This window comes from Cyprinodon variegatus, unplaced genomic scaffold (genome assembly GCF_000732505.1).
Source record: "Cyprinodon variegatus isolate N-32 unplaced genomic scaffold, C_variegatus-1.0 Scaffold384, whole genome shotgun sequence".
NCBI classification, from domain to species: Eukaryota; Metazoa; Chordata; class Actinopteri; order Cyprinodontiformes; family Cyprinodontidae; genus Cyprinodon; species Cyprinodon variegatus.
Window position 1 is genome coordinate 576,546 of NW_015150837.1, and position 12,031 is coordinate 588,576.

General features: G+C 39.7%; 1 protein-coding gene across 1 annotated transcript in view; it reads right to left on the bottom strand.

Moving 5' to 3' along the window:
• Positions 1-67: 67 nt before the first annotated feature.
• Positions 68-12,031, bottom strand: part of gpr139 (G protein-coupled receptor 139) — a 19,423-nt gene continuing 7,459 nt past the window's right edge. Inside the window, exon 2 of the mRNA XM_015387055.1 lies at positions 68-2,436. Coding sequence (XP_015242541.1) covers positions 1,445-2,436 — 992 coding nt within the window. The 3' untranslated portion in view covers positions 68-1,444. The remainder of the gene's footprint in view (positions 2,437-12,031) is intronic.

Genomic DNA, 12,031 nt, shown 5'->3' on the forward strand with positions numbered 1-12,031 from the left:
CAATTGTTTTAAAGACAATAAATAAATAGATCAAAAAATAAATAAATAAATAACTTAATGTGTCAAATCCCTTCAGACATGTCTTAGCGGAGATCTTCTTAGGCAAAGCTTCATTAGGTAGATGATCCCTAATAGTGCGCAATGGGGACTTATGGATGCATGTGAATTGATCGTGAAGCTCTACCTTTTAGCCAAGCAGTCCAAGAGATGTTTATGTCTTTATTTAAGTGTGATTTCTATAAGGGGCATCAGTGAGATTAAGTTAATGTGACTGTGTTTTGCTATAAAAGGTTCCCGAATAGAGACAGCAGCAGAATGTGTCACTTTTGCCCTTAGACCAAATTTAGTGTGGCCCAATGGAACAGAAAGCTTTGGATAAGGAAAATTAAGTGAACGTGAAAGGAGAACAGAATATCAAGTCCTCTCTGCCTCTCTCTTTGTCTCAAGGGAGATAAAGGGTTAAAGACATCTTCAGTTACTTTTATTACATGTATCTCGATAATGGCTAACAGTAAGTCATAAAGGACCATCAACAGGTAATAGGTAACAATCTCTTAGTTGCAGAAGTATTTTTCTAAAACAATGTAAAAAGGTAATAATTCATTTGGTAATACCCATTGCTACACTGATACTAAGTCATATTTCTTGTCTTGTGTTTTTGCAAAGCTACAATAACAGTCAGGTCTACAATGAATAAATACTTCACCAACTAACAAAAAAAAAGAAAAGCTCTTTGTCAAATGATAGTAATAGTTGAGTTCCGTTGTGAATGTTGAGTTGTAGATGAGCTTGGAGCACAGCGCAGTCAGGGGCAGAGTCTAAAAATGTTGTAAGATGCATTTGAGACTCCTCTGTGCATTAAAATGGTAATGATAGAGCTGTTTTACTTTTCTAGAGAGACACAGTTACGACCGTGGGCAATGGGCACTCTGTTTGTGGTTGTGCCTGAGTGAATCACCCCTCCAGGTGAGATGTGCAGCCGTCAGACTGGCAGCAATTTCCCCAACAGATAAAAGGCCCAGCTGTTCAAAGTTCCTCCTCATTTAGAGAGCATCCATGACCAAACCGTATTTGAAGATATACCAAGGACTTATCATGTTGTTATGTCATTTTTCTGTGTCACAAATGGTGGCTCATTTTACTGGTAGATGATGATGATGATGATATGCTTTCATCTGTCCTAAAGTTTAATTATTAGTGTTTTTTTGTTGTTGTTGTTTTGTTTTGTTTTTTTGCATGAAGGGAGCTATAAGAATTGTACTGATGCTGTTTGCTGCTTTATCATTACTTCATTGTTCACAAAAGGCTTTGAAGTTTTGCACCGTGCATCTGTCCTTTTCTGTTGCATCTTTTAAGCCAACCACAAAACAGAAAACTTGTGTCACCTTGATGAGTCCTTTGAGGCCAAAGATTGCCTCTAAGATTTGCCAGTGTGTGTGTGAACTTAAGATATACAGATGGGCTTTCCATTTTTGTCATACTGGTACACTAACATCTTGATGCAGTGGGAGTTTGCAGGTGAGATCCAAGGGCTACTTGTAATGGAGAAGTTGTGACTGGCATAAAATGGCTTTGGCTGCTTCCGGCAGTGGACAAGCGCTCGGAGTACGTTTGCTGCCATGGCTCTGAAACGCTTGCTGATGAAGCAGTATAGGAAGAAGTTGACACCGGTGTTGAGCAAAGCCAGCATGTTTGCAATGTCGGTGAGTGCGTGGAGCAGGCGACCGGCACTTTGTGATGCTGGTGGTGGAGAGTAGAAATGGTAAAGGATCAAGACCGTACGTGGAGCCCACAGAACAGCAAAAACAGAGGTGATGGCGAGGAGGATGGCGGTGGTCTTGCCAGTGGAATAGCCGCGCAGTCTGAAGCAGTTGCGACGCTTCCGCAACTTTCGCACGATACCAGTATTGAGGGAGAAGAAGACTGCGCAGGGTAGGAGATATACCGTGGCACAATGAGCCCAAACCAGAACATGCTCTGCCACTGTTCTTCTATTGCTTTCTCCTCCACCTCCTCCTCCTTCATCAATCTTGCCAACCCCTGGTAGACTGTGCCAGAACTCAGGCCACCAGTAGTAGGGAGCTGCAGAGAGCAAGCACCCAATGTAGACTGCAAATATAACCTTGCGCGTTCGGGCAGGATAGGACACCGTGTGGTAGCGGAGAGGGTGACAAACAGCAATGTAGCGGTCGATGGTCAGGGGGACCGTTATCCAGATAGAGGTATGGATGGAGGAGAACTCTAGAACCTGCACTGCGTTGTTTATGGATGGAGGCAGGAAGGAAGCCAGGATAAAATCCTCTAGGATGAAGTCAACAAACACAATGAGGAGAAGAACAAGGATGTCAGCAGCAGCCAGAGCCAGGAGATAGTTGTAGGAGGACTTCTGACGACGCAGCACCAGCTGGGACAGGATAACCACAGTCAGGATGTTAGCTAGGACAAATGGAGGATTTAAGATGGTGATGGAAGGAAATATGAAAATGGTGATGAAAGGAAAAAAAAATAAATGGACAGATATTAGGGCAGGGAGGGAAACAGAGAGATTGATTGTTAGTGGACTACAGATTGAAACAGCTAGCAATAAACAATTAAGCAATAGAGAACCAGCTAACAACAGCAGAAATGGCGCAAACACTGACACAAGCTACATACAAGAAAAACATGCAAACAATTTTGCTTTTGAACTACATAAAAGATATTCTGCCTCAATGTAAAAGTGTATCAATCCTTTCTCTGTGTGTTACTTCTTTTCATTTTTCACTTCATTGACACCTGCTGGGTAATTCAAGGAGCACCTGCCTCTCCCTTCAGTCAAATTGTTATCTCTAATCAGGAGGAAAGTAACAACAAAGTCATGTGACAATGTGCAGTGTCACAGCCCTTACACTATTGTTTGCCATCAGTTTGGCTGTAATTCACCTTCTGTACAAACAAGTGGTAGGGCAGGCCATTTTTCCTCTCAGCCTATTTTTTTCTAGCATTTTACCTGAATTAGACATTTTGTTTATCTAAAATATTAGACATTTCCACTGAAGCTGACAAAAGTCAAAGGGGATTTTTTTTTTTTTACCTTTCATGCATAGATTAGATAATACACCTAAGATAAGGAAATTTTAAAGGTAACTTATTTGGCATTAAAATCAAGAACTGCTTTTATAAATTCAAGGTCTTTAAAAGTCTAATATGATCAAATTTTAAATGAATGTGTTTTCATAGTTTTGAATTAGGAGTTCATAAATACACATGTCTAGGTCCACAACAGAGGCCACCATGTTTGGTGGTCTCTATTTGCCCAGAGTTGCTGAAAGGGACAAACATGTAGTCAACTTGTTTTTTGCATCTTACGTCAGGATAAAACAAGAGTATTTGCTTTTACTAAGCTGAAGAAAATTCATGAGGGAGCAGGGCTTAAAAAAGGATGTAGAAGTTAAAAGCTTTCTGTTGAACAGGTCAGTTAATGTAATAAAAAGAGTAAAGTTTATTTCTGCCTCAGGTTAGAAACTGCTCAGTGTACTCTGCGCAGTCGTATTTCCCTAGATATTTTTCCATGTATTTCATCATAACTTTTTTTTTTGTTTGTGAGCTCAAAGCTCGCAAATGTGGTTCTGTATTTTGGAGGCCAACAGGCGCTTATTGTTTACTTCAAGTATCGCTTTTAGCTCTGGATGGCAAACAGTGGTTCAGTCAGCTGGGATAACATTTACTATGAAAAAATAGGGTCCGCTAACTTTTTCCGCAGCTTGTGAAAAAACATTTAAATCAATCTGTTTAATTGAGTAATAAAAATATTTGCAATTAAATTACTTTCCTCCAGGATTTAACAGAAAGTGTACATTAATTTGGGGTAGGTCAAAGGCATTTCAAAAAAATTATATTTCAGACATCTTTTTCCTCAGAAGGTCTACAAAACAGACTAATACATACCTCAGACTCATTACATGTAATTCAGCAACCCTACAAACAGATCAGCAGCACTATACCTATCATTTTGTGTGTGGCTAAGCAGAATATTCAAATCCAACCTGCTAGCACAGCATCAAGTCAAGCCCAATAAGTTACCCCAAACAAAGAGGGACAGAGACATTAATCCATTTAGCAGCCATCACTGTACATGCAAGCGTGTGTGATCGTGCCCCTCTCTTCAATAATGCATCTGGGATTGGATTAAATATGGCAGCTTGGAGTCTGGGACATCACACTTCAAAGCTTTATCCACCAACAAGCAATAACAAATGACAAAGATGGATCTTGATAATGACTAAAGATGTGCTTGCAAGGCTGGAAGCATGTGTAGCAGAGCACGCACACATGAGCAAATACCGGCATCTGAACATGTACACACAAGCATGTAATCTGAGATGAGCCAATTCATTAGGGTCTGATCTATCAACCATAAATGACAAGCCAAAGCTATTTGGAAGATTTAATACACCAATACATAAAAGGCTGCTTCATACTCTACTCTTCAGTTAGGTTAACATCTAGCAGGGTTTCCCAAAGTGGGTTGGGACCATCTGGTGGGTGGTAACAGGATAATTATGACAAACATTGTGATGTGATCCCTGAGACAAATGGGATGCAAAAACATACAGTATCACAAACTACGTACATAAAAAAAAATGTCCCATGAAATAAATAGATGTTCATCTTATGTATTTATCTAATAAATTATTTTAATATTAATATACAATTAAATTATACATTAAATTATTAAATGTCACCAGAGGCGACACTTGATGGGAAAAAAATTCTGACTCCAACACGTAATGTAAAAAATAAATATTTAAATGTATTTCAGATAAATAATATATTGAAAATAATTACTGAACTCTGTATTTGTATACACAGTAAATGTAGAGTTAAATAATTATATGTTTTTACGTCACGACTTGGATGCACTGTTATTTTGAAATGTATGGGATCCCCTGTAGTAAAGGTTTCACAGAGTTATCTTTAACATAAAACAATTAGAATTTTGTTGAATTTTTGACTTTCAAGATATATTGTAGTAATTGACGATGTATATGTCTGTAAAAATACATTTATCTTGGGTTTTATTTATTTGCTGTTTGGGGAAATAGAAATTAAGCTTAAGGGAAAAATTGAAATGGGAAGACTCAGTATCCCCTGGACCAGCTGCGCCATCCCTCTTTCAAGCTTCAGCCAATCACCTTCTCCGACGCCAATCATCTATGGCCTAGCCTCGTTTCTGCACACCAGCAAACTTTAACATGCCTTTGAACTTTCAGTCATCAAGCGCTTTGTTTCGTCTATTTCGCACTGATCTCCTGGTTCCGATCCACCCTTATAGGAACATCCCAGGCCTTCTCTTAAGCTTTCGGTCCCTCCTGAACCTGCTTCAGCTGGCATTTCATCCTCCGCTCACCAGCTGTCCTGAATCTCCTTTCCTCCTGCTAATTTCCTCCAGGAGCAAGCTTAACCACTTCATGGTTAAGCTCCGCCAGGCCTTCGCTCCTTCCACCTTCCACACAAGTCTCTGTCTTCCGTTCAACTTATTGCTCAGCAGGCAGCTTTGCTCCCTACATCTGTGTTCAGCTCACAGAAACCCAAAACCAATTCTTTACAGGTGAGACGTATCTTTCCAAGACTTGCATGTTTTCCAAATTTCTTGCCTCAGCGCTTTCTTCTCTGTCAGGAGTGGTGTAAATTCTCACTCACGTGCATCTCCAGCCTTCGGCTTTACATCGTTCATTAAATCCTCTAATCCTAGCCTTCCAGGAACCCCAAGCTTGATTTTCAATGTCTTTTTACTGTTTAACCAATGTCGTAGCTGAATTATCAGCTGATTGATTATACAGTATGTTGCTTTTCATGGATGAATCTATGTTGGTTTTGTATTGTTGTTCCAACTTCTTTTGTAGTCCAATGTTTAATTTCTGAAAACTACAAATTTATTCCTTGTCAAATCTATTCCATAAACATAAACATTGTGGTTTAACTCAAAATTGACCATTCAATTTGAACGCTGCTTTAAAATGCAAGTAAAGTATCTTTGAATGACTTGAATTATAAGTCCTTTCAACCTAAAACTGCTTAATCGAATATTATCAATTTTTCCATCACACTTTATCCCAGCTAGGGTCGCAAGGAATCTATCTCTATATCCTATTTCCAGCTTTCTATGGGTGAGAGGCGAGGTACACCACTGCATCCAGTTTGTTTGACAAACAGGACAAAGAATCATTCATGCTCACACTCAAGGAGAAATTAGAAAAGCCAATGAACAGTCATGTTTTTGGACTGTGGGAGGAAGTTGGAGTACCCAGAGAGAGCACATGCATGCTCAGAAAGAACATACAAACACCATACAGAAAGACCCCGAGCTGGGAATCGAACCCAGAACCTTCTTGTTGCAAGGTAGCAGTGCCACCCACTGCGCAGCCCATTCTGCCAGTTGAAGTAAACATTGGCAAAAGTGATAAAAAAAAACAACAACCCTGATTTGTCAGTTACCATACTCGCGATAAATGAGGAGTTTGGATCTTCCAATGGTCACTCAACCATTTAGGCTTTGGCTTAGGCTGTTGTATATCATGCAGTATACAATCCGAGTCTTTATACCACTTCCTATCATATGGCAAAAATTCAAGTGACAGTCTTGTCACTTTTAAATGATCAAAGCTAAGCTTTCAGCCTTCGGGTTTCAGAGGCATCTTGGCTCATCCACTCTGTCAGCTTAATTGAGCTCGTCATTATTTAATCCGCTAGCAGGCACTCAATATCATCTGTTAATCTTAATCATGAGTCATGGTTTAATAACGCTGAGTCACTTATGGAGTTAAAGATGAATGACTTTACTGTTTTTTCATGTTTAATGCTTGCAAATTGGAATTATGCTTCATTTGGTTGTTTCGTGGTTAAAAGTCCTTGAATTTTCATGGGCCTGTAGAAAAACACTCTACTTTTACTATTCCGTCATCTTCGCCATTCATTGCATTACCATCAAGCACCATCACATATATTATTGCAGCGCATCGTCCCTATATTCATCAATACACCACGTTAAAACAGCCGCATCATGCCCACGGCACATCAGTGTGGACGCATTATTTAGTGAATCTGCTGCTCAAGGGTTACTTCAAAGAACTCACTCCAACATTTTGGTCAATGATTTTCAGCTTTAGCTCCCTGCATCTGTCCCCACCTCTCCTCCTTGTTTAATGCTCAACGTCTTCTTAACCTATAAGGAGGCATGATCAGCATTGACTGGTGTGGTAAGCCTTTTTTAACTTTCTCCTCTCCACATTGCACTTATTTCCTGCTTTTCTCCACACCCAATGACTCTTAAGGGCTGGTTATACTCCCCGCAGCAGTGTGTCACAGTAAGTTTGACGCAGACATTTTTAATTTATGCTCTATTTTGAAGCGTGGTCCTCGCTATACGCTGTGGGTCTAGATACGGCAGAGGCAGAGATGAAGTGGGGGCAAGTTTGTGTGACAAGGGAGGGCGAAAAAGAGCGGGGATTCAGATGGAAAAAGGGTCCCAGCATTCTTGTGCACCTCGTTCTTCTAACTGGTCCAACTTCACGAGTTGTTTTCCGCAATTGCGGTCATAAAAACAAAACAAGCCGGCCTCCTGTCTGCGGCTCTGACTGTAGTCACCTACAATTTGGGAGAGGCTCAGCAGAGTGTCTGCGGAGGGGGTGGGGACCTCTTTTTGTTCATTGCGACACCTACGCAGACGACCTAGTTTCGAAATATAAATCAGCCTGTCCATCAACAGAAACTCATCCAGCACACAATCACTCAACCAGCTTTCATCATTCTCTTTATAATTATCATAATTTTCCGTATCAGCGGTGTATCCCGTTGCATGACAAACCGCTTTCACCTTTTCTCTTGATCAGTCTCTCTCTATTCACCCTCGTAACTATTGGCACATGCCACCGCACCGTCTCTTTCGACCTGCCTCTTTATCAGTGTGATTAACTGCGTTGCTCTGTGTTAATCTCTATCCCTCCTCTCTTTCTCTGTATGAGTCTTTCCAGGTTGAAATGAGCTTTAAACGAAAGTTTGATCTGGAAGACTCTTGCTGTATCAGCTTCACCTGGATCCCTTGCGATATATCTCTTGCTGAAGCTTCAGCCAGTCAATGTCAGGAATGCGTCTTCTAAGAAGGCAATTATCTTTTAAGATCCCTTTGATCTAGCTCAAGGCCTAGCCACCAGCAAACTTTCAACCAGTTGAACACCATCTCCTCCCTCACTCTCAGACCCACTCAGCTTTTGGCTTATTCCACCACCAGTGTATAGGCCCTGGGGAAGACTACTCTAATCCTTTTCCTAGGTTACTCATCCAAGCAAATGTCGATTCACAGCATTAGTGTCTTCTACTGGGGCGCAAGCGCCAAAGAACAAATTTAATTCATGTCAATAAAACTTTTCTAATTGCAGCTTTTCTCCTTCTCTCCAGGTTGAATTATTTAATGCTTGCAGAGGTTGCAAAATGTCTATTAAGCACAAGCAAAGAGCAGAAGAGGAAATTTCAAAACTTTGCATAATTACATCAATTATCAGAAAAGGAAGAAATCCTTTAGGGCATCTCTGGTTTAGATATTTGCTATATTTTCCAACTACTACAAGGGAGGAGAAAAGAATCTGGATCCTGGTTATCTAGCATGGGTAGTTATTTTTTATTACTATTATTGGTCGACAGGCTTTCTGTTTCCATAGGTGTGAATCAAGACACCCATTAGTAAATAAAAAGAATGAAGAAAAGATTTAATGTAAAGCATGAGAAATATCCTACACATACAACCAGAGTTATAATGTTACGTTTTTGCTGAATGGATATTTGGATTTAAAAAGATGATATGAAAGTCTTGGTGGCTTTGCCTATCAAACCACTTGCAGCTAATGTGTCATAAAATGGGAAAAGGTTAGTTATTTACTGTCCCTGCTTGCTTTTTATTCTGTTTTTGGCTGCAGCAGGGGCTCTCTACAGCTGAACAAAAGGGATCTGATGCAAGCTTGACATTTTCCATTTAGTAGCAGCCACCCTGCAATGGGTTTGCCCATCCATTTCAATTGATCCTGCTTTTCTTTAGCATTGTCTTTTTGGATCTGCTTGGCATTTCGGAAGGATGGGGAAGCACAGGGAAGCACAGGCCAAGTTTGTAACGATGCAACACACAAATCAGATTTACAGAAAGATTACTGCAAAGTTCCATCATCTGCTTTGTAAAAAAAGAAACAAAAAAAAAAAAACAAAAAAAAAAAACACTTATAGCAAGATAAAACACCAGATTTGTTTTTAAAGTGTACCTGCTTTTTGTTTTGTGTGTTTTGTTTTGTACAAACTGGTTGTTTGTTAGGATGAGGGTGTGTTTGTCATTTTCCTATGCTGCTCTATAGTGTCAGGAAGGCTATGGTCACTGATGTCTGGTGGGAAGAGAGAAGACAAGGCATGCTCCCTGAGGTGTATAACGAGGCTGACTCATCCCACCATTAAAGGCACATGTTCAGAGGGGCTGTCAACACATGACCCTGCACCAGTTAACCCAGAAAAACCAAGGGTAATACTTGAGTGACACGAGTGACTGGTGTTTGATCATGGATCAAACACAGAAAACAAGAATTCATGTGAAAATAATTTGAGCACCTTGTAGGTTGACACTTGATACTATTAAGAGCAAATAATAGGACAATAGGGAAACCATGTTTCAATGACGGTCACAAAGTTAAAAAGAGGACAGGTAAGTAAGAGTAACAGAGAGACAGGATTATAGAGAGATAGTAAAGAAGACCACAAGAGAGAGGGGCAGATGAAAAGAAGGGAGGTGAAAGACACAGGAAGGAGGTAAATATCAAAGCTGGCTTCAAAGGTCACAGGCACTTTGTTCCTGATGACAACCATTTCCCTTTTGTCTTCTCCTAAGTGTCAAAGTGAACATAAAGCGGGTACAATCTATTAAATCCTTTGAGCAAAACCAGGGGGAACGTCCTCAGTGCAAAGCCAGCTAAAAGATTTCACACAGTGCTAAAAATCTGATTTATATGATTTTATGCATGCAAATGGAGTCATTTCAGGGAAGCACATTTTAATCAGATGATAAGTTTAATACGTGTGCTGATTGCTGATGGGGCAGCACAAAAAAAGCATTAAAGGGAAAAAAGACGTGTTGAAATCGAAAATTGAACTGTATTTTTATAGATAAGAAGGAAAAGACAGTGGTGCATTAATCTAACATTACTAATGCTGTTTTCTTCTGCCTGCACAACTTAGCAGCTACTCATTTAAGAAAATAAACCTTAGTGTTGCATTTCTCTATCAAGGGGAATCTAAACTAAATTTAATGAATATTTGCATACTTATGTGTTATCAACACTTGGTACTAATTTAAAGGAGGGTATGAAATCTAAACCAAAAAGCTGCAAATTTGTAATGCATTAAAGTACCAGCTTGGTGTTTTCAAAGGACTCCTAAGCAGTACGTTCAATATAATAATTTCATTATTTTCTCTTCTATATACAAATAAATACACGGTGAAAGAGTGAAGATATAACAGAGGCAAAATAAAGACAATCGTAAAAAAACAAAAATGAATAATTTAACTATCTCCAAATCACAGCTCTGTAATCATCCCCACATTGATAGCCCAGTAAAGCTACCAAACAAATACAGAGGTTTAATTTGGTGTGTTTCCAGCTGCTGTAGCAGAGTTCTTTATGTCAGCTGCACAAACAAAGTCTGTTCTGTCTCAGCAGATCTCCTATTTATTGCCTTAAACAACACCTCTCTCATCTGTTTTCTCCTCTTTTACCCTCTCTGGCTTACTGGCTTTCACGTCGTAACTGCAGGAGGAAAACAAACTCCAATGCTCACTATCATAGTCTACCTTATTTATCCATTTACAATAACCAATCCATTATTTCTCCCTCCTTTATCTTGGCAATCCAACTCATATTAAACTGTGCCATGAGAGTGATAGCATCTATTAATAAGACACCACCCTGCCCAAAATGCCCCGTTACGGGTGTAGATTGATGGATCGATAGTTCAAACTGAAAATCGATGGAGCCCATCTCTTTATTAAGTAGCAGGTGACACTTGGCCCGCACCACAGCACAGAAGAAGAAGTGGCTCTTGGCACTATGGATTCCCAACCCTTTTCCCTTTGAATTGGTGGATAAGTGGGTGTGGATGTCCAATATGCTCAGGCAACAGTCACCCTCAGAAGTCGACCTAGCTGTGACAGCTGTGCATGACGAAATTACTTTTTGTGATTATTATCATGTTGGTGGAAAAAACAAAACAGGTTTTCAGTGTTGATTGTTTTAAATGTTTTAACCAGACTGATTTTTTAAGATTTAGGAGGAAGAAGATTCTTGCCATTTCCAGCTATAAGGCAAAAATAATTGGGCATTGCAGGTGACATGACTGCATGTGAGAATAAAAAGAGAGATAGCCAGCAGACTTGTCTCAATGTTCCAGTGACAACAGACTTGTTAGAACGTGTGAAATGTAAAAATTTACACTCTCTCAACAGCAGAACATTGGGAAAAGAAATAAGAATCAAGTATATAATTTAGAAGAAATTAAAGTCAGAATTAAGAACACAGCACATCTTTTAAAAGTAATTTCCTTTTATATTAGCCTGTGCTCATCTGGGTTTAACACCTCCACACCTCGTACGTGCGACTCTAGTTTCCAGAGTCATTTAATATTTCATATTAAGGCAAGTGGGGGTTGTGCAGTCAAAGCAACAGTGTGTCCCTGAAAACATATCCCTCAAAACCAGAGGACCCAACAGGATGATACCTGATTTCCACATTTAAGATGGCTATAACTCTCATTAACAGTAGTTAAATGTTCCTACTTTAATCGTTTGTAGCAGTTCTTTGTTATGTATGCAGCATTTTGTTACTTGTTCCGGGGCTTGTGTTTAGAGAACAATATGTTTTAAAGATGTGTATATGCACAGAATACTGCTTAGAACACTGTTTTTGCAATTGCTATGGCCGTAACAGTTAACCTGACAACAGCCAGATGCATGTCTCGCTCCGCC